Source organism: Plodia interpunctella, chromosome 24 (genome assembly GCF_027563975.2).
Source record: "Plodia interpunctella isolate USDA-ARS_2022_Savannah chromosome 24, ilPloInte3.2, whole genome shotgun sequence".
In the NCBI taxonomy this organism is placed as follows: Eukaryota; Metazoa; Arthropoda; class Insecta; order Lepidoptera; family Pyralidae; genus Plodia; species Plodia interpunctella.
The window spans coordinates 436,105-460,713 of NC_071317.1; the positions used below are offsets into that span (position 1 = coordinate 436,105).

General features: G+C 34.3%; 1 protein-coding gene across 4 annotated transcripts in view; it reads right to left on the bottom strand.

Moving 5' to 3' along the window:
- The window catches only part of LOC128680400 (uncharacterized protein), a 48,084-nt gene extending 25,028 nt beyond the window's left edge, over positions 1-23,056 (bottom strand). For 3 of the 4 annotated variants that reach the window (XM_053763519.1, XM_053763517.1, XM_053763518.1), the window contains exons 1-2: positions 22,975-23,055; positions 18,381-18,851 (exon numbers count right to left, since the gene is read on the bottom strand). In XM_053763519.1, coding sequence (XP_053619494.1) covers positions 18,381-18,459 — 79 coding nt within the window. In that variant the 5' untranslated portion in view covers positions 18,460-18,851; positions 22,975-23,055. Of the gene's footprint in view, positions 1-18,380; positions 18,852-22,974 lie in introns of all 4 variants that reach the window. The other variant, XM_053763516.2, reaches the window with a different exon arrangement.
- Between the last annotated feature and the right edge of the window lie 1,553 nt (positions 23,057-24,609).

Sequence of the window (24,609 nt, forward strand, 5' to 3'; positions counted from 1 at the left end):
AATAACATTATAAAAATGTTGTAATAACATTACGTATAACACAAGTTATAAATAAATAGATGCATAAATAACATATATTGTATTTTGAAATGTTCATGTCCACAAAAGTTACGAAATATGCCACGAAAGTTATGTACTAATTTTCACAAGCAGGATTTGTATCAAATCTTTATTTTTTTCTAAATTATATTTATTATTCTAAATATAAGATTTTTATTAGCAATATTTTTTTTTATCAAAATCAGCATTTCAATCAGTATATTATTTAATATAACTTGTCTAAACTTTCTCCTCCCATTCCCGGTCTCTGGGATAGAAATTTGATAAAAAAAAGTATTATTACCCCGAAATAGCGAAAATTACCAGCTATACCATACAGATTGAATACCTAACGTAAGGAAAGTATATGACTTAGCTTTTATTATCGCAATTTCGCGGTTGCTCCCATACGAAAAGTTGTTCAGTATCATGAACTGAGCATGTAGACAAAATATTGCCAATAAATACAAACTTAGGTACCATTTATGTGTATGAGGATTAGAGTTACGATAAAATAGTATAGAAAAGAATACATAACCTTGCCTTTAACATAATTTTCAATTATATTTTTAAAAGATTTTAAACTTTTTTGTGCTTTGCTATAGTCGAGTAGAGTTACTATGGTTTTAAGTAGATCGATTTAATATATAAATATATCATACATATTACATATATGTATTATTTTAAGGGGTAGATAACCTACGTGGGCAAATGGCCACGAAAACTGTGCCACGAAAGTTATGAAAACAATAAGTTTTTTTAAATTTCGAACTAACATATGCGTTGTTTTTCTAATAATAAACTGGATAATAGTCTAAAAAATGAGTTCAAAAATTATAAACATTTCACCTCCAAAATATGTTCACGAAAGTTACTAGAAAACAGCAAAAAAATTTTTTGCTGTTTTCTAGTATTTTTTTTTTGTTTTGAAGCAACGAGAGTACGTACTCTAGTTGCTTCAAAACAAAAAACTGTCCTGATATCGGTGATATATCAGGATAGTACTGAGCGTCTGCGCAGCTATCGTATGTAAGGAAGTTAGATCTTCGTAGAAGCGAGACGAGCGATTTTGTTGCGCGCTAACGAAATAGCAAAATCGTGTGACGGTGACAAAATGCTATTTATCTATCATAAACCACACAAGTGATCAAGGACACTACGGACAAATGGCACGACGGTCGACTCACTATGGACAGCTAACAAGTCTAGACCGCGCAGACAGTGTGTTTTCGATTGGAAGCATAAATACAACCACCGACATGACACCGTCGGAGCCGTGCGTTTCCCCAGGCGCAACACCTAGCCTGGCCGGATATCTTCCCTTTGTGGCGGATGAGCATAATCACTTAGGTCCCGCTACAACTTTAAAGATAAAATTAATGTTTTTAGGCAATTGTATAGTAAACTATAATACGATTAAGTTGATGTATTTACATGTATGCTAAATGTATTTCGAAATAAGATTTTTTAAGGATTTCAGTACGCGCCAACTGAGTGTGACACGCCAAGAATACCGATTTTGCTCCCGTTTTCGACCTTAGATTCTATTTTTACATAAATGGTAAATAATTTATCGTATTTATTGCTAATTTTATATACATATATAAATGACGCATCATACGTATTTGGTTCTAAGACTGTAGGTTTAGTAGTTTGGAAATTATGACCGTGTGACCGCGTTTTTTAGGGTCTCGAAGAATTACTCATATGCTGCGGAATGAGCCTCAGCGCTCAGCGCTGATTTTCAGCTGGGCCTAGGTCAAATAAAAAGATAGAAATAAAAAAAAAATAATTTTAAAATTTCGTAGATAAGTAGGTACTTATTATTGTTTAGTAAAAGCAATGATAATAACAGAAGGTCACACATGGCACTTTCTTATTTAGGAGTTTTAACATATTAGCGGTCGTTATCTAATAACTATTGTACCTAGTGGGGCGTGCAATATTGATTTTCGTTGCATATTTTATCTCGATGGCTGCATCCTTTTCTATTCTGAAGAAATTCATTATTGGAAATCTCAATCATTGAAGGAGATTTTTCAATAATACATACCTACTTAATAGGAATGTTTACCTAACTAAATGAATATTATATATGCGAAAGTTGAGGTTGAGGATGTGTATATGTATGTATGTTTGTTACTATTTCACGCGAAATCTACTGGACCGATTGTTATAAAATTTGGTACACGAATAGTATATAACCTGGAATAACTCATATACTTTTAACAGCGAAATTCCCACGGGAGCGAAACCCCGGGGCGCAGCTACTTATTTATATAAACAGAAACAGCTAGTTTTAAAAGGAAACTAGAAACATATAAAGAAAAATAGGTTAAAAAGAGCCAATTTAAATTCCTATAATAATGTAGGCATTACGGAGCGTTGCGTCACGAACAGTCAAAATAATTCCTTCGTGACGAATTCTGAATACTAATCTTACGAAATTCTAATGCTTCGATTACCGACATGACAGCGTGCATATTCTACCATCCTTATCTCTTATCATCATCAATACATATAATAAAATTGAAGAGAGGCCAAATTTGTACATTGGATATATTTTTTTAATTCTTCATGGAATATACTTAGTTACTGATATAGATGACGAAAATATAGTTTTGGAAATTTTTGTCTGTCTGTCTGTCTGTCTGTCTGTCTGTCTGTCTGTCTGTCTGTCTGTCTGTCTGTCTGTCTGTCTATCTGTCTGTCTGTCTAAACGCGCTTCACTCAAAATCTACTAGACCGGTTTGCTTGAAATTTGGTATGTAGGTACGTTATATACCGGGATAACATCTTAGATACATTACATCCCGGTAAATGGCCACGTTCCCGTAGGATATTTGAAAAACTAATTATGAATCAAAATTGCCTCAGAATCCCGGGTTAACATCTTATAGACATTTCATCCCGGAAAATGAGGGGGGTCCTGTAGGAAAATTAAAATAACACGGAGCCGATTCACTTTAAAACTTTGTAGAAAGGTGTAAACAGAATATAAACAATTTTTTTATCGATGAAAGTTATATAATTGGGTATCAATTTACTATTAATTTTGTTATATTTTAGTTTTGAACATAAAGATGATTGATGGCGCCACCAAGACTTTTAAAACGCGTTATGGTTTCGCTCGGACAAAATGATATATATATTGTACTACCGAAATAAATCACTAGATGGCGCCACTAACACTTTTAAATCTCCAAATCGTGCTATGGTGTCTCTCTCACAAATCCATACTAATATTATAAAGAGATAAGCGTTTGTGAGTTTGTATGTTTGAGGCGGGTAATCTCCGAAGCTACCAAACAATACAAAATATATTTATAGTCCATAAAAACAATATTAGTACAAAATAATACAATTGTGCATACATATGGACCAATGGTGGGCCTGTTGCTAAGCAATCTCTTCCAGCCAGCCTTTGGGTATTGAGAGAGGATAACAGAAGGGGGTGGGCGCAGTATGTATCAATATATCAGTATAAAACTCTTCCGTTACTGAGTGACTGACTGACTGACTGACTGACAACGTACACCCGAAACTGCTGGGCAGGAAGCTGAAATTTGGCATATAGGTGAGTGTAGGTGAACACAAAGAGAGCATTTTTGGAAATTCTACTCCAAAGGGGGTGAAAGGGGTGAAAAACAGTAAATATGAAAGTTCTACACCGTTGATGTTAGTGACTTGAAAATTTGCATTTTGGTTGTTTTCAAAGTAATGAATACGTGTTTCAGATTAACACTCAACCCCTTCAAAAGGGAGGTGAAAGATTTTATGGGACTTAATACAATTTTCAAGATAAAAAGCTGAAAATTGGCACACTTACTTTTTGTAGTAAATAACAGTAATAGTAAATACAAAAAAAAGTTGAATTTAAGTTTGTGGTTAATACGAGTAAAAGACCGGGACGTAAAACATCATGGAAAATGGGAGGGCACGCGTTGCAGAAAGCGGGAGTGGGGGTCGGAGCGGGAAATGGGAAGGAGACATGTAGTGTGAAACGGGACGGGACACTTTGCAAAAAACATGATGGCACAATATGTAGGAAACGGTACGGGATATCTACTTTACATAGTACGAATCGGGATTGGACAAGTTTGCGGGACGAGATACGCAGCGGGAAACAGGAAATGGAACTAAAGATGAGAAAAAATGCGAATTTGAATCATATATGTTTACCAGTCTTACATAGTACGCGATAAAAAAAATTACTGAGATTTTTCTATGAAATTCACGAGGGCGAAGCCGCGGGCAAAAGCTAGTTCCTAAATAAATTTGTTACAAAAATGACATTTTTGAGACAAGCGTAAATAAATAAATAAATAAAATAAATATATTAGGACAAATCGCCTAGCTAGCTAGCCCCAAAGTAAGTTCCACACTTGTGTGTTATGGGATACTAAGTCAATGATACTATATTTTTAAATACCCAAGACCCGGGCCAATCAGAAAAATATCATTTTCTATCATGACCCGACCGGGGATCGAACCCGGGACCTCTCAGTTCAGAGGCAAACACTTTACCACTGCTCCACCAACGTCGTCAGAGAGCCATGGAATTAGTAGGTACTATATAGTACTGTTCATCAAATCCATGGAGAAATCTTATTGAATCAAACAATGTGTGACATGTCATTGCAGTATACCGATTCCCTCGTCGCGGCAGTTTCCTGGGTCATCAGGTCATGCTTAACATAATAATTGTCATCTAAATTTACGGGTGTACAAAATTTCAACTCAATAGGTTGAAGATAACTTTCGTCGTCGATTATCGTTCTTTTTAGCTTCAGAATTAAATTACAAGATTTCAGATAAATCTAATATTATTATTATAAAGAGGTAAACATTTTTGACTTTGTGATTTTGTGAGTTTGTATGTTTGAAGCGGGTAATCTCCGAAACTACCGAACCGATTTTAAGCATTCTTTCACCATTAGAAAGTTACATTATCCAAGATTGCTATAGGCTATATTTTATGACAAAAATCCTACGGGAGCGAAGCCCCGGGCAATTTCTATATAATTTAAAAATTGACGTGATAAAGATCTTGTGTAGGTCTAATTTCTGAACAAATGCTTTGACTTTAACAACTTCTTCATCTTCATAGTCGTATTTTTTATTCAGATCAGCACATACTGAGGGTCGTGGTTATTACGTGGGATGAAACACACACATTGTTTTGCCATTGGCTTCTCCATTTCACTCACAAGTTAATAATAAACCAGTGTGCAACTTTACGATGTTTTCCTTCACCGAAAGCAAGTGGTGGTCCATGAAAACTACTTATACACAAGTCAGATTTGTATATAAACTCATGTGGCACGAGTAGGATTAGAACCTGGGACCTTTCGATCCACAGGCGGACGTCTTAACCATTACACCACAAACGCTTCACGTTTTGGTGCCTAAAAATGTTAAAAGCATAAATTAAAACATAAAACTTTATAAACCGGTAACGAGCGGGCGTCAGGGGCGCCTCGCCCGCTCGCTCGCTATTTATCTAATATCCTAAGCACCCCCGCTATTAAGGGATATTTTGATTGACATGCGCGCCCCTGAGATTTCCAGACGAAGGGTGGGTAGGGCTGCCTTATGGGAAATATGAAAATTTTCCTGAATTAAAGAAGATTTATCAAAAAAACAAAGTTTCAGAACACAATAACGATACGGAAAAAACATATGATTAGACTCTTCTGATACTGTATTTATTAATTGTCAGAAATTGCTTTCCCCCTTTTTCGCTCAGTTTGAATACTTCTTATAAAAATCCATAGTTTTATATTTTAATCAATTATGGTAAAAATAGACGTCAATCGTAGTCAGGCATTTTATTTTGGAGGCGCGTAACGCTGTAGCCATTTGTCTCGAACAGATGCTTGAGATTATTATTATATATTGATATAAATATAGCGTGAAAAAGTGCCTGTGAAGGCCTAATTTCTGAATAAATGATTTGATTTTGATTTTATCTTCTAAGTAAGTTCAAGACTTGTGTAATGGTGTAGTAACTCAACGATACTGTGTTACGATGTAACAAATACATATATAGATAAACATCCAAGACCCGGGCCAATCAGAAAAAGATCATTTTCCATCTTGACCCGAACGGGGATCGAACCCGCGACCTCCCGGTTCAGAGGCAAGCATTTTACCACTGCGCCACCGAGGTCGACGACGCAGCCCTATCGCCCCTCGTCTGGTAGGGTGCTCCGTACGAGTCTGTAAGCTTAACACAGTTTGTGACGACGTTTTGATACTCATTTGTTGTAACCGTGACTAGCTCGTCGTTATCGTGTCGGGAGTGAAAGGAATACACAGCGCAGGCTGATACAACTCTCAGGCAGATCGTAAAGGTCAATCAAGGGCTATAAACTGGAGATAGTGAATCTCCATTTAATTGTCCCTTATTTATCTCAATTTTATATAGAAAATTTCAACTGAACCTGTAAATGTAGTACCAGCGGTAGGTTGGTTCCGGTAAAGGAAAACATCGTGAGGAAACCTGGACACGGTTGATTATTATTGAAGAAGACCATGGCAAACCATTCCATTAATAGTGCCAAGAAAGTTGTTATGTGTGTTTCATTTTGCACTTAATAAATAAATAAATATATAAGGACAAATCACACAGATTGAACTGGCTACAAAGTAAGTTCGAGACTTGTGTTATGGGATACTAACTCAACGATACTATATTTTATAACAAATACATATAGATAAACATTCAAGACCTATCAGAAAAGAGCCAATCAGGGCGAATCAGAACAGATCATTTTCCATCATGATCCGACCGCGGATCGAACCCGGGACTTCTCGGTTCGGAGGCAAGCACTTTACCACTGCGCCACCGAGGTCGTACATACGTAATGACCACGATCCTTAACCATGAGGAAATATAAATATGAAGAGAATCCCCAGTAGTGAGATGTTGATGAGCTAAGAAAAAATCTGTGCTGAGTTATCACGAGGGCGAATCTTCAAGCTAAAGCTTAGACACAACCTGACGATAATGAAATAATGGATCATGTTATCAAATTGGCCATCTCAACGTACATTCCATTCAGTGTATTATTACGAAATGAAACCGTTTGTTAAGTTTACTTTATAGCTCTGCGATAGCAAATCGTGACTACCGCACGCTCAGCTTGGATATCCTAGTAAACTAAAGATTAGCGCAGAAAATTTACGATTTTATAGGTAGTTATAATCATCCGATGATGAACGTAACAATTAGGTAGGATTTAGGATAGATTCTCGTTAGGGCAGCTAAGTCGATTTTTGTACAATAAATAAAAATAAAAAATAAAAATAAAAATAAAAATAAAAATAAAAATAAAAATAAAAATAAAAATAAAAATAAAAATAAAAATAAAAATAAAAATAAAAATAAAAATAAAAATAAAAATAAAAATAAAAATAAAAATAAAAATAAAAATAAAAATAAAAATAAAAATAAAAATAAAAATAAAAATAAAAATAAAAATAAAAATAAAAATAAAAATAAAAATAAAAATAAAAATAAAAATAAAAATAAAAATAAAAATAAAAATAAAAATAAAAATAAAAATAAAAATAAAAATAAAAATAAAAATAAAAATAAAAATAAAAATAAAAATAAAAATAAAAATAAAAATAAAAAATAAAAAATAAAAATAAAAATTGTTTATTTCAGATAACCACGGATCCATACACGAACACGAACTTCTTTAGAAATAAGTAATTATAATCTATCGATTTTACAAGGATTTTAAATTAACTATGGACATCGTTTGTGCTTGTAACTTATGCGTGTAGGTAATGCTTAGTTAGCTTAGATTATAGAAATTAATTTTATTATAATTCTAAATTCAGTGGTTTAATGGTAAATATTTTATTTTATGACTGATGTATTGTAAATGTGATCTAGATTAGAAATTAATTAATCATCAATCAAATCAAGTTCAATTTCGTCAACGTTTAGGAGCAGATAAGTATTACACGTTAGTAGTTTTAAAATTTGATGACGTACCTAATATAATAACATTACTAAATCAAATAATGAATACCTTACGAAATGTTAAATACCCGTCTTTGCTAACTGGAGAATGAGAAGAAAACTAAGAAAGCGGACATTTGTAATAATTACAGTTCTTGAACTGTAATTATGTAATGTAAGGGCCATCAGTCCATCACAGAAGCATTGCCTGCTTTTCAAGAATCATACCTATTTTATGAAAATCCTAAAGTCGTATCAGATATTGTAAGATTATATGTGATCGTATCAGTTATTGTAGGATTATAGTTTAAGTAAAATAAAACATTTGTGTGAAAATTGCAGAGACTCTTTTAATGACAGATGGAATTGGCGGGAACACGAAAGATGTATCTTTCGTGTTCCCGCCTATATTGTCATATGAGGGCAACATTGTAATGTTGCCCTCATATGACAACAGTGTTGCAAGGTTGCAATTTATAAAATAGAAAATGGTTGCGTTCACTATTTAACAGATATCCATAGATAGATCGGTCGTGAGAGGAAGTTTATTACACAACATACGTAGATTTACGATTCATCATATCATATCGAGAATGTTATTGCTAACACTGGTGTCAGATTTTATTCAAGTCGCCTAAAGGCATCTGACATGACTTTACGACTTCTAGTGGCAGATAGTCGCGTACACACTAGTGAACTAAACTTTCCACCAGTATGCAGGTTTCCTCACGACATTTTCCTTTACTGGAAGTAGTGGTGAAGATTTACAATTGAAAATTCACATATTATTAACGCAGTCTAATATAAAGCAAAATATATTCAATAACGCGCAGTTTTAATTAACCGTCCCTCACATTATGCTAAAGAGGTGGGGTGCGAAGCACGGGCTGTGATTGATAAACCCTTGAAAGGGATTTAAGGAATGGCGGAAGAGTTTTCGACGCTGTATTTATTCTAATCCTAACTAATATTATTATAAATGCGAAAGTAAGTATTTTTGTTTGTTTCATCTTCACGCTCTATCCACTCAACCAATCTAGTTTGTAGTATAGAGAAGGATTGGGTACCTTTCATTCCAGAAAAATAACTGTTCCCGTGGGAAATTCACGCAAGCCGCGAAGCCGCGGACAAAAACTAGCATGTAATAAATCAGTGTAATAAATGGAATTTCCACGTTGTCGCTTCAGTTCCCATGACAATGTATTATTATTATAATGCACGACCATGGAGAAACCAGGATCGGCTCCCAACGAGGGAACTCCTCAACGGAAATAAAATAAGTGGTGGTATAAAGAGAAATATAAATTCTATGCATGGTTCAACCCGATTTGTATTCGAAACAATTCATGTCGAAGTGAGAATAAAATCTTCCATTGCAAGACCGTTCGATAGCGCCACAGACATAAATAAACCTAGACAGGACATTTTATGGAAATATAGCGTGACATTTATTTCCGCATATGCGAGAGTCTTTTAAGGCTACGTTCAGACGATTTGAAATTATTCGCTTTGGATTAAATAGAATTGGTCCATTTAAGTGACATTACATTATCGAGTTTTGTTGTTCATATTTTAGCTTCTTTATATTTTGCCCGGGACTTCGCTCCCGTGGGAATTTTGAGATATAATATAGCCTATAGAAATCTTGAATAATGTACTTTTCTAATGGTGAACGAATTTTTGAAATCGGTTCTGTAGTTTCTGAGATTACCCGCCTCAAACATACAAACTCAAAAAGTCACAAAATCACACACGCTTACCTCTTTATGATAATAGTATAGATTTGTATCACCATCATACAAATTTACATTTACGTACATCAATGGGCCACTGCCCCGGATTGGTTAAACTAGTATGTGTTATGTTTATTGTTACACCAGATGTGATTTGGGGCCAGACACATAAATAAAAAAGTTACTTTTATGACACCTCATAAAAGTAACTTTTTTATTTATGTGTCTGTCAGTGGCCCATTGATGTACGTATAATTTTTATAAAAGCTAAGTACAAAACAATACATTAAGTTATACATTAGTTCACACATTATGTATCCATGCTAATATTATAAATGCGAAAGTCTATCTGTCTATCTGTCAGAGAAACACGCGGGTGGAGCCGCGGACAAAAGCCAGTTAACACTTTTTTTTCTGTTTTTTTTTGGCATCAAACAGTCATTACAAACAATATTACTAGAACTTACATCTAAAGACTAAAGTGCCGAAAAGAAATTTAAAATTATACTTACAGTAATAAATTGTATGGAGGCGTGCTAACGTACTTATTGAAGCCTTTAAACAAGCATTTATTTTAATTTATTTTTGAATGTCAGTAGACTACAACTGAAAGGGTCTAATGTAACAAAATCTTTATTGTATCGTCCAAGTAGGTAATCTCGAGCTACAGTGCGTAGCGCGTGTAGATTTATACAATACGACCGCACCGCACGGCGCCAGAGCTTAGAATGATACTCGTACATAAATACAAAACGTATCATACAAAAAATATTCCCTAAAAAAACACAACGCAAAACTGTTTTTTGAAAACAGAAGAGTTTCAATTCAAGTCTTCAAATAGATATAAATGTCCAGTCTATTAATTCACAAGCCGTTGCCGCGACTCCGCTAGGATATAGGGGTGGGGGATGAAAGTGCAGAACAAACACAATACCCTCTAAACGTAAAGCTTGCGGTGGTTGACGGCGTTATATTACGCTGGGGATGTTTTGGTAAGCCCTGAGAAGCATTCTTGAGATTCTCGATTCTCTACACGTTATAGGATTGACTTGAGATATTCTATACAATTCTGTGGAGTATGGTCCCGCCTTAGAATAGAACCTTTGCAGCCGAAAGGCAACAATAACTATAAAATTAATTATTAAATTAATAAATAAATTTAATAAGTAAAATCACTGTCGAATCATCATTCAGAGTTTATTAATTTTGAACAACACAACCGGGAATATTGAATGTATGTAAATTTACTAGATGTTTGAATTACTGTAGAATTTCGAGATAAAATTTCTCGAAGTTTATAGCAATTTTGGATAATGTACCTTTCGAATGGTGAAAGAATTTTTGAAATCGGTTCAGTAGTTTCGGAGATTAAGTACCCGTCTCTCACACACTCACAAACGCTTACCTCTTTATAATAAAAGTATAGATTTGCAGGGAAACACGAAAGATACAATATTATTTAAGTACGTGATAACAGGACAAAATTATTTATTTAGAAAGTAAAAACACACTTATAAACAAATGGAGAACTGAAAAATTAATGTCTAGATATAACTGAACAAGCGTGTTGCACCAGCACCAAATGTTGAAGGTCAATCATTGCTCGACCGGCCGCCTGCCTTATGTCACCATCTCTTTGGGAACGCCCAACACAGGAGCAGGTGACAACACAACAGACGAGTGAAGGAGAGAAAAATTTTATACTTATTTGTGAAATAAGGTCAGTAGTAGATATGTGTAGTAGTAAATAAAATAGACATATAATATTAATAGGATTAGTAAAGTGTGTACAGACTTAGTCCAGACTCTTAGCTAAATAGTTGAATGCACTGCACACATATCGGGGATTTTCATTGAAATATGTTTTCCTCTTTGCTCGAGAAAACCCTTGGAGGAATAACGTGAAACTCAAAGTTGTGATTGTGCTTCGAAGCAAAAGGCTTTGAAAAACAAAATAGTTTTAATATTTATTTATTAAAGTATACATATACAGACAAATGTGGCCGTCAAAATCATATGGGACCTTATGGCGGTTATTACCGTTGCTCGAATACAAAACAACGGCCATAAGGCCACTTTTGATTTGGACATAGACATACATTACTGAACAAATAAAATGCCCAAATTTAGCAGGATCATTTATGATAATAATAACGAAGAAAGCGGGATACCGCTCGGATGAGAGAGAGGTAATTAGGTGAGTTGGTATTCATGTTTTATGGCGCCATTTTTTTGTCATATCTGCTTTGAAATTGAAAATCAGTAGATACCTAATGTTGATCTACCTAACAGAAACTAGTCTTTTTTTTTGTGTATTTTGAGAACAAAGCTTAAAATTATAAATGTTGAAAACTTGATGATAATATGATCAACACAGAGTCGTGGAATTGTGATACCGACAGCAAAAGCAGGGCCTTGGATTCTATCTTTTTTATATTAGGCGATTCTCGGTGCGTTTAGACCGTTGCAGCCGCGCTGTCATTACAATTTTTCAAATTTTAACAAAGACAAGAATTAGTTTTACTATCTGAATTCAAAATACTTTAAATCTGTACTGTGGTTATGTCAATTTTATGAATGATTGATTTTAGAAATGATTCCTTCCCATGGAATTTAGTAGGTACTTCGTACTTATTAAATCCATGTTCCTTCCTCAAGAAACTTGACGGATCGTAATGACAGCTCGGCCGCAGAACCAACCTTCAAAAATTATCTAAAAAAAATATAAAAGCATATAGATGTAATGTAGGTAATATCAGTTTTCTTAAATAGCTATTATACACTGTTTACACATACATCCTACATTTTATATGTGGACGGTACCTCATCAACGAAGATTTTTTACCAAGAGTCAACGACCTCACTAATTGGCCAAGCAGAGCCGCAATTTTGAAAACGTGACATAACCTTGACAACGTGAGACGGCTATTATTCTTCGTGAGGTGATTAGCTTATTATCTTTGTCTGTTTTATATGAACATACAGATACGAGTATATATATATTTGACGACCTCGGTGGCGCAGTGGTAAAGTGCTTGCCTCTGAACCGAGAGGTCCCGGGTTCGATCCCTGGTCGGGTCATGATGGAAAATTATCTTTTTCTGATTGGCCCGGGTCTTGGATGTTTATCTATATTATGAGATGAGTATCGTTGAGTTAGTATCCCATAACACAAGTCTCGAACTTACTTTGCGGATAGCTCAATCTGTGTGATTTGTCCTAATATATTTATTTATTTATTTATATATTTTGATTAATAATGGATCAGCTGAATTGTTTTCGCGATTTCGGAGTTTCCCCCGTACGAAAAGCTGAGCATGTGGACAAAATCCAATGTATAAAAACTCACCTGTATACATACCGGTTTTACAAAGTTTAGGATTACCCAAGGTACCTCAAGTAGATCCTTTATGCGAAGTTTCAACATAATACTTGTAAAAAGCATGCTCGTAAGGTTGTTTTCGTATTCTTCAGTGGTTATACCTATTGTGTTTATACTAAGTAGCTTCCTACCTTCATACCTTCAGTGGTTATACAAGTACTTTTTAGAAGTGTTTAAGAGTGAATTTAATGAGAACGCCGCGTGTAGCGTGTGTGCGTGCGGTGCGTCATTAGTGTCGCACATTTTTTTAAAATAAGCATATTTTTTATAAATTATACATTTACAAAATTAACATTGTACCAGTACTTTATTTATTTATAAAATAGGATAATTAATTTGATTAATGTGTATGGTACAATTTAATAAACACTAATAACAGCCCACGGCGGCGTTCAAACCGCTCGTGAAATTTACCCTTAATGGTGTTTCTCAGAGCGTTTCAACCGCTGCGGCCGCGTTGTCATTACAATTTATCAAATGTTATCAAAGACAAAAAATGTTTTACTATCTGACAATACATATGTACTGTGGTAGTGTAAATTTTATGAATGATTGATTTTGAAAATGATTCTTGCCTCAAGAAATTTGACGGATCGTAATAACAGCGTGGCAGTTGTGGTCGACACGCTCTGAGAACCACCTAATATTTATTTAAGATATTTTACCACTTTGTATGTAAACAGGTATATTATAACATCCTGTATATAGGCTAGTATAAGTTCGATTTCTCGCTACGATACTTTTACCCAAATGTCTAAAGGTGCTCCTACAAAGCATGTTACAAAATGTTATGTAACACTTGTTGTCTTTGACACTCTTATCAGGAATGTGTTTAAGAAAAGAGACAACAAATCGATACCGGAAGTATTACTTAGCGTAAGGGACATTTTGGGCAAAACGAGTTATATACATATTCAGAATTTTCCGCTCTATCGATTGGTGTATTCAAAATTATTCTATCGTTAAAAAAAATGTCCCTTACGTTACATATTTTCAGGCTGTCTAGAATGATTTTTGGCAAAAAAATTGAAGTAACACATATCAACATTCGTTTCTTCCACGAAGAATGAAGTCGCTTTAGAAAATTAGTTTGACCCTTACGTAAATTTAAGTTCATAAAGTTTTAATATGTTCAATAACATCTCATAACACACTGTGTGGGAACACCTTAACGGGAGTAATTCTCGAAACGCAGGTAGAGTAAAACGATATCAATATTTGCTTTGCGAAGAGTTGTGTATTTGTAAGCCGCATACACTACTCTGAAATGAGGTTCAGGTACAGTTAACAGCACATCAAGTTAATAACATATCGCGGTAATAGTGGCGAATTCGCAATGAATTTAGGTAGGTTAATGTGCTGTTGACTGTACATAGGTAGCTTATTTATATCTTTCTCTAAAATCAAATTCCCGACAAAATGGTGCTTTCGTCGTCGTCTGTTTTTGTTTTCTAAAGCAGAGTATCAAAAATGTATTAGTTTTCACTTTTGACTATGATATCATAAAAAACAATATTCAACTGGTAGAGATTGCCTTATATGGCATTAAGTCCTCCTGTTGTTAACACAGGATCAACGTAAAAGTAAACCTTAAAATTTCTCAAAAAGTGACCCGTATCCACAGACAATATCGGACCATATAGACCTGTATCGGATTGCTGGTATCTACGGACAGCGGTGTTTGCTTATTATCAATTATATTCTATTAAATTGTACCTAATATTACTGAAAATTTTATAAACACGAAAGTAAGTTTGTAAGTTACCAATGCACACTCTATCAGTAGATATAGAATATGTAAAAGTAATAAATAAATAGTATCAGTAGATGTATAGGTACTTGTAGATATATACTTAGTAAAACCAATTTTCTTGTAATTCGACTCAGTACGGAGAAGGACATAAAGTACAAATCATCCCAGAAAATTATTCGGAAATTTGGAAAATCCACGCGGGCAAAGCATATTACAAGATACACTTAATAGTATAGACAAAAAATCCAATTGTTTATCGGGAATAACAAATAGTTGATCCGTCTCAGTTGGCTAGCTGGTCGGGATGGAATATGTAGTTTACGTACGTAGTATTTGAGTGGGTTGATGTGCAATACACAGTACATATTGCCCATTCACAAGTCAGATCGGATCGCCAACAAAAACTGATGTAAGCGGAGACGATCCAAGGTTGAAGTCAATACAATTTGCAATAGCAGCATCCGGTTCGCTTAGACTTGGACTGTACTTGGGTTCCAACAAAGGTGTGATAAATTGCTATAGATTAACTTTGATAATGGCTGAGAAAACAATGCAAAGACAGATTGATATAGGCGGAAAAATGTGGGCCACAGATAGCGCTATTGCAGTGCCTCAGCTATAGTTAATCACGCACAAGTAGTTAGCTTTTCAGCTATTCTACGGAGGAAAGTTGTGTCACTGCTCCACAGGGTGCGCGGGAGCAGCGATAACTGACAGCGCCCCTAAAGGCGATAGTCTATAAATTACCTAATACCTTGTAGAATATAAGTACGAACACAATTCGTTTTAAGTATTACTTACACAATGGATTCTCGTTGTCCAAAAATAAATATTTTTTATAGGCCGAAAAATAGCAAGAGTTAAGTGGAAGTGGGCCGGTCATATAGCCAGACATCCCTGTCTGCATCACTAGTTCCCACTACTGGTGCAGACGACTGTTAGAGAAAAGACTGTGGGGCAGAAAATCTCCAGCAGGAAGACCACAAATGACGTGGAAAGATGACATCAAAAATATAGCAGCGACTGGATCTTAACTGCCCAGAATGGGGAAAAGTGGCGGGAATTGAACGAAGGAATAATATAATTGGTTAAAAATAAGAAGAAGTTAGAAAAAGGGCAAAATAAAGTCCTTACCTTAGACACCGACGTGATTCATTCGGCCCTGCCAAACTGGATATACTTAGACTTAGAAGCAGGTGCGTGCATAAGGTTAATATAATCGTAATCGGACGACATTCAGTCATGTAGGTCACTAGCAAGGGTACCTTATGTAGACCCCTATTATGTGGTGATCTATTAATAGAATATAAATAATGTATCTGGAGCATACAACATAGTAAAACAAATAAAAATAGGTGTGTAAGTATCAACATATTTTACAAAATATTATGCAACCAAACAGTTCCTTAGCTTGTGTCAAAGGCCAGCCGGCCAGCAAAAACACCCGCCATGGTGAAGATGTTGATGATGTAAATCGTATTTTGTCTACCATTTCGAATTGGTTTTCTGCTAATAATAAACTTAATGCTGAATGCAAATAAAACCCAATGCATTAAATTTACACTTTCCAATGTTAGGCAGGCTCACGTCGACGTGACTCTGAATGGAGAAAGCTTAGATTTTGTACTAAACACCAAATTCTTAGGAATCACCTTGATTCCAAATTGCCCATATTAATGGCTTATCTAAAAAGCTTAGTTCCGCGGCATTCGCAGTTAGGAGAAACAGACAACGGACGGACGTGGCGACTGCTAGATTAATTTACTTTAGTTATTTTCATAGTTTAATGTCTTATGGGATACTACTTTGGGGGAGTGCTAGCACCATTAACACTGTTTTCATTTTACAAAAAAGAGCAATCCGTGCTGTGTATGGTTTGAGGAGATTGGATTCCCTTAGAGATTTTTTTAAAGATATTAATATTTTAACTTTACCCTCTCAATACATATTTGACAACATTATGCATGTCCGGAAAAATTTAAACTTATTTAAAAAAGTTGGTGATTACACTGATAGAGCCTTACGTAATAAAGATAAATTGTTTGTCCCCGGGCATCGGTTGGCCAAAGTTAGAATGTCTTTTGTTGAGAAATGTATCCGTTTATATAATAAATTGCCTAAATGGATTCTTGATATGCCGGACAAAAAATTAAGAAATTATATAAAAGAAGTACTTTGTAAAAAGGCATATTACAAGTCTGACGATTATGTGAACGACAATAATATTTGGCCCAAGCATGGTGCAGTATCCTCATAACATATGTAATTGATTTATGACATTATTACATACGTTTTGTACATTTAGCATTTTATTTATATTTTTTTTTGTATGACAATTTTTCAACATACAACTTTTTTTATATTTTTTATTCATTCAAATTTTGACATTTTTAATAATGATGTAAATTCGCCATCCTAATTTTTAATATATGTATAAAACCTATATTTGTTAATTGACGTCCTTGGAGAAAAGGCTGCGGTGAAGTTTGTTGCGCCGCTTCTTCTTCACCTGCGCTTTGGAAGCCAGCAGTAGACTTAGTTTAAGTAATTTTTTTGACATCAATAAGTGATGTATATCATCCTAAATTGAATAAAGAATTTAGAATTTGAATTTACTAATATTTACATGACGTCGATTAATAAATTTTGTATGAGCATGAAGTAAGTAATTTTCCAGGTAACATTAAATTATTATATTCCGTAGAATATAACTAATAAATATGTATGAAGTATTTACTGTGTATTACCTACTATACATATACCTGTTTCCTTTGTTTTTCTGCGAATCTGCCTTTACCTATCGTTATTGGTAGGTACCTATGTTGTTACGAAAGCACTAGCGCAAACCAAATTTGTATGCTTAGTCAATATTCATTAAGTATATGTAGAAAACTGTAATACAGTTGTTATCCCGAAATTCCCACGTCAACAGAGCCTCAGGTCGTTGCTAATTGCTAATCTACGTAAAATTTGTATTGGTCCTAGTATTACTCCTTGTGGAATACCATTCATTGAATCCATTTCTGGTTGTTAGTGTTAATCAAAGCTAGTAGTAAAAGTTTAGTGCTAATGTTTTGTGCAGATTTGATTTCGAAAAACCGTCAAAGATTTGTAGGTACCTACTTATAAAGAAAATATTAACGTTTTCCACTAAGATATCAGGCTATCAAAGGCACAGGCGAAATCTTTTTTTTTGTAAATACTAGTTTTCTTCTAATTTAAAAAGCTTTAAATTAGTCGAAAAACTTGGGTAGGTCTAATTATAATTAGTTACTGAATTATCCCAATTCCCGAAGCGTTAAAAACCGAATGTTTTTTTTTTTACTTCATTTGGCATAATAAAATCATAAATGTAGGTAATGCATAATTTAGTCAATTATACCATAATCTAATTGTTTAATTTACAAATAATGTAGAGTATTTTTCACTACATATAGGTACACCTTCGTACATGATCCCAATTCAGGAATCGAATACTTCAAAAAGTCAACTTACCAGTTTGGACTAGCAGGAGCAGAAGCGCCAGACACAAGTGCGGCGAAAACCCGCGCGGGGGCGGCACCCGCAGCGCCATTGGCCCAGCGACAGGGGCGGACAACCTCACACAATATAATACAGCTTTCAATTCAACCCCAAGTCTCCGGCGAAACACGAAAATTCACTACGCGACACAGGATAACACGAAACCGCGGCACTCACTTATTAATTTTATAATTTTTCCGCGCGCGTTCTCGATGACATTTATTTTTTTTTATTTGCGCACAGAACACGTTCGCATGCGGCCACTGCGCGCACCGTTTAGTTGGTTCAACTTTCACTTGTTTTACATTACGTCACATGATATCTGTTTGTACACTGACTATTCCCTTTCACTGATTTGTCTCATTTGCTACCTTATAACTAAGTTTTATTGTCGCCGTTGCATTATAATTTGTATATAAGTAATTGATGTATTGATTGTTGAAGCTGGAAATTTTTAAAGTAACACAATATTAGACAACACTAGATTTTCTTCTAATTCATCAAAAAATCCTGACATGATTAGAATAATAAGTAGTTCCCCGAACTTTTCGAATTGAATTAAAAAAAAAAGTTGTTTGTCTGGTTTTTACATCAATAAAAACAGGCTGGGTCGTCTATGTATTAAGGTAAGTACCTATTTGGTATTTTGATCTACAAAAATCATGAGAAGTTCTGTAGTTCTCATGATTTTTTTAGTTCAGAGCAGCAGACATGCAAAAACGGATGGGCGATAAAAGAAAGACCAAAAGTATGCCAAAAATTAACGAGCTCATCTTAATATACGTCCTATTCTACGAGTATCAGTGAGTACAAGGACTGGATAAATTCTGTGTTATACTTCAAACCTGACGGAATTCAAACCTGGGACATTTAGACAGCCAGTTTTAACCACACGACTGAGGCGACACAAATTGATAGTCACTACAGTTACAGAAAATATATCAAAATATTTAATAACATAAACAAAAAGAAAAAAATATCCGCCTATCTGTATTGTAAATGCAACAGCCAGCAACATATACCTAAATTCGTGGAAAAAAAATCTCCACTAGAAAGTATTTTTACAGAGAAAATAGCATATTTTGTATACGAGGTTATGAGTTACGTATGAAAAAGCTTTACTGCGTTATTGACCGAGCGAGCGAAGTGAGTGTGGTCTACGAATCAACTACATCACAAAATACATTTTTTGTCTGTATGTTTGTAACGCAATAACTTTCTAACCGTTGGTCTGATTGTGATGACATTTATGAAGTATATAGGTAGGATCTGTCAATATAATTTTTAAGTTCGTGAGGCAACAAAATCAGTTAAGACGTTTTTGAAATATTCACAATTTTGTAAAAATGTATTGTGTTCGCGAGGTCTAAGTTCGCGGCGAACAACTAGTAAATATCAACCGGCTTATTCTCTCACATCTGTCCATAATCCCGGTTTCTTCCTCAGCCGTTGAGCGTCGGAGTCGGGTCAGCTTTCCTAATTTTCCGTCTCCATACGCTCTCTTTAGGCTTGACATCAGCGGACCCCGGGCTGAGGGTACAGCCGAGAATGTAACCCACAGCACATCATTAGTGACAACTCTGCTTTTTTACGTAAATCGGTAATAGTCTTCATATTTTAAAATTGAATTGAAAGTGATGTTTTCATTTTTGGCAATGAACGACGTTCGATTTCTATTTTTTGTATACTACTAAGTAAGCAAACAGGCATGCAGCCCACCTGATGGAAAGCGGTCACCGCAGCCTATGGACGTCTGCAACACCAAGGGCATCAATTTTATAAAATGCGTATAATACAAACGTAATCCACTTCCCAGCTTATACAAGTGCAGTTACCGAAACTTCGCTATTAACACTGCAAACTCAGATGCATTCATTTCCTCGTCTTGAAACGCAGTGCACCCGGAAATGGCTGGTGCATAATGCTGAAATGTTATGCTGTAAGTACATAGTTGCAACGCCCAGAATGCGGTCGTGATGGATCGTCAATCTTAATCTAATCGTAACTTCAACATGGCGTTAACGTTGCAAAAAATAATTAGCATTCAAAACATGTATTATTTGATTACTAACAATATTCTGATTTAATGAAGAACGTCACACGTCATACCAATATCCATAGCTATTCTTTGAGAACGTAACTTTAACCACCTACAATTTTGCTTTTTGATTTATTATTGTACAAACTACACACAGCACTGAGAACAGCTGGCCAACACATGCCAAAGAACATAACTACTTACTAGACAAAAACATAACAAATACACTAAAACTATTTAACTCGTTATAAAAAATAAGCAAATGAGCACAGAACATTTAGCCTCACTAAATGGTCTGTGCAGATGAGCAAGCAAGGCGTTAGTTAGGCGTTAGCAAGCAAGTAGAGACACGGTCGGCGCATAGTGTACTAATATGGCGGCCAACGAGCAAGCTGTTCCCCTGATGGTAAGTGATCACCGCTGTCCAGGAACAACTGCAATATCATTGAGTTTTGCCAGTTGTCTGAAAATCAGCGTTATCTCCAACAAATTATTGTTGGGGACACCAGAAACTGAGACATTCCTTTGTCACCTACAAAATTTATGTCTAAAACGTATGTTAAAGTATATTGTAATACTGAGTGAAGCAATAAAGTGATTTTTTTAAATTTCTTTTGTCGTTTCAAGTACCATGAAACTACGTGTGTTTTACATGAACGGAAGTCATTGCGGCCACACGTTATCTCTTTTTTACACGATTCGTACACGATGTGGGAAAATGAGACAGCATGTCAGTATGCTACGTGTTTGTACAGTTCAATCGAAGAAATGGAAAAAAAACAAAACAAAGGAAAAAATCTTTAATTGAAATTAATCAGTTTACCTACTAAAGAAAGTTAACATTATGGTTTATTAAAAAGGTTACAGGACCAGTAGTTTGTAGCTTGTGAGAAATAACTATAAATATTGACGAGAAAAAGTGCCTGTGAAGGTCTAATTTCTGAATAAATGATTTGAATTTTGAATTTTGACCCGACAAATAAGGATACCAAAAACCGATGAGAAATAGAAGACAAGCGAACCCTGGGCTCTGATACTCTATGACACTCTATACGGCAGTAAGACCCTCAGTAATGATCAACATCAAGAATTTTGTAAATCTTACCCATACGTGAAATGGAGGAAAAAATAAATAGGAAAAATTAAATTTACGCGGAGGAAACCGAGGGTTGTTATTTTTTCTTTATAAGAATTCCATAGATTATCGTAACATAAACAAGTAGTATAATGTTTACAAAATGAAGTACGACATATTTTGTCACAGTCTGCATAGGAATGTCCAATATTAAATTTACCTAAATTTGAATTATATTTATTTGCGAATGGTATTTTTTCCATACAACACAAACTAGGACTAAAAATCGAGAGGCAAGCCATGAATCCATTTTTTGACACAACATTGTCGGTTAAATTTTAATTGACAATGTTAAAATAAGAAAGTCAATTTTGTGGATCTATAGCTACCACAGACTAAAAAAACAATATTAATACCTACAAATGGCTGCGTGGGCGTCTTTAAGTTTGGTCCATTTATTGTGGATTAAACACGGATGTCTGTCATAATATCTATTGATAAACTCAAAGGTCACATGTTAATAGAAATTTTATTTTCGAATATACTTTCATTTAGGTATTTAATCTGTGCATTTACAAAAAGAAAATACTTAAGTATAAAATGCTCGGTACTTTTTGGGAAATTTTTCAGTCGATTATAAAAAAAACTTTTTTCCACTTAAGTACTATTCGTATACCTATATTTTTAACTTAAATATCTGAGATAAGTATGGAATTAAGTATATTTTACACTTATGCCTCGGCATACATTTTAAATTAAAAAATAAATAAACAAAAAACGCTACCTACGAAATTTGTGAAACCGCCATTTTAACTCGCGTAAGGAAAACATCGGAATTTATTTAGCTAATTTTTACTATCAAAATTAAACAAAGATGTGTGATTGTGATGATTTCAATAACTGCCATGTGATTTATCAAATGGCAGTTATTGAAATTAGAAAATGGTTGAATTTAATGTTTCCGATATCGTAGAATGAAATAATAATGGATAAATTACACCAAAATAGGAGATCTGAATTAACATTTAACCAAGCCATAGATATACTACTGAACTACTGAATTAAATAAATTTTAATACCAAAACAAAATGACTATATCTTACTTGATTAGGTATAATATATATCAACATTTCTTCTAATTTAGTTTCTAATGTAAATAGGTATAAGCTTCTAACATACAAAAGAACACTTATTACGAATACTTCCAATCCAAAATCCAAATCTTCCATCCCAGTCCATCCGTCGAAATCGAAATCCCAATACGGGTCGCTTAAAAACCTCACGAAATAACGCCACGAAAAAATCAATCTGAAACGATTCGATATTCTATTCTACCGAAACCATCGACAACCAATCTTTTTTTTTTTAAACACATTCGAGTTTCGAACATCAGTGTTGCGAAATATTATGTTTTAGTTTTCTTTTTTTTATTATACTTATTTATTAAAACCTACATTTTTGAAATTGCAGTAGGGATTGGCGCGAAACGCGCTCGCCGCGACGCGGCCAGGTTGGTACTGGGGGTATTTGCCTTCGTACGAAATTTCCCAAAGGTTTTCCCCAAATGAAGGGAGACGGGTCGACAAACTTTGCGTTTTAACCTACGCTATTTAAATATTGACAATATTTATTTCTAGTTTTAATTAAGTAAGTAGATAGTTTAATTTCCAGATTTAATATTTGAATTTATATTTTTAACGTTGTCAAACTCAAACGAAATTAAGATGAATTTAATTCAAATTAAGTAATTCAATTAATCTAGTGGTGTGCTAATCTATCTAAAACAAAAATAAATTACTTTTATAAGATGTAGCTATTTCACAGATCATCATGTTCAATTTTAACCTCATTTTATATGGAATTTTTACAAAAAAAAAATTAACAATTATAGCTGAAAATTTGAGGAGTAATGAGAGATATAGACAGACTAACTTCTTTTTTAATTGTGGAAAAAATTAAGAGAAAGTGGAAATTATAGATAGTACCTATTTATCAAAACGATATACAAAGTAATACCACGTACTTTGTATATATTTGTTTCGTATATTTGTTTCAGAACAACTACTGTTACTATTCTATGATAGTAATAAAGGTGTTACACGTGGAATATTAAATAAATATATTGCGCCGATTTATATTATCGACAAACTATAACTAATTAAAATTAAAACTAATTTAATTTTCAAGCCACAAAGAAACATTTTAAATATTATATACATTATTGTCAATCCGAACCAATCGTGTGTCCAAAACTTCTACACAATCGGTTAAATGTATTCAAAATTTAGTTAAATCAGTCAATTTTTGTTCTTATTATCATGTAAAGGCTCATGTAAACAAAAAATCAGTAGGTACTTAGTAGTATTGGCGTCAAGATATGGCAACCCCGCGCCGCTCGTAGACCCGTAGACCCCGCCTGCTACCGTAGCTACGAGCTACGACATACGTATACTTGTAGTATACGATGCTTTATTGCTCTTTAGCTCTGCCCCGCGGATTTAACCGCGAATGTTTTCTACTTTATATTTTTTTTTATTCTACAAATTGAATAAATCAAAGACAAAAATTATTTATCTGTTTTAAATGTGGTACAATTTGATATACCTTACAAATTACGAAAAGAAATCTCCTTGTATCGCGTCTGTCTGATGAACGCAATAAACTCAAAAACTACTAGACAGATTTTTGTACGGTTTTCACCAATAGACAGTGTGAATCCTGAGGACGTTTTTTATGTATAATTTGTTATGGTTTTAGCCGAGCGAAGATGAAATTTGCCGTTGGTAGCTAAAACAATGATAGCATCAAATTAATTTAATTTAATTCGCTCGGATAAAACAATAATAAACAATACACCTGAACCTTCCTCAGGAATCACACTATCTATTGGTGAAAACCGTATACAAATCCGTCGGGTAGTTTTTGAGATAATCACGTTCAAACAAAAATAGACAGCGTTATACACTTTATAATATGTAATAACAAGTAGGTACATAAAAAGGGTATTTTTACGTTACCCTCAAACGACCTGACCGCCATTTTTGTAAAAAAAACTCCTCAATACAATACATTGGTTATGTGACTACTTT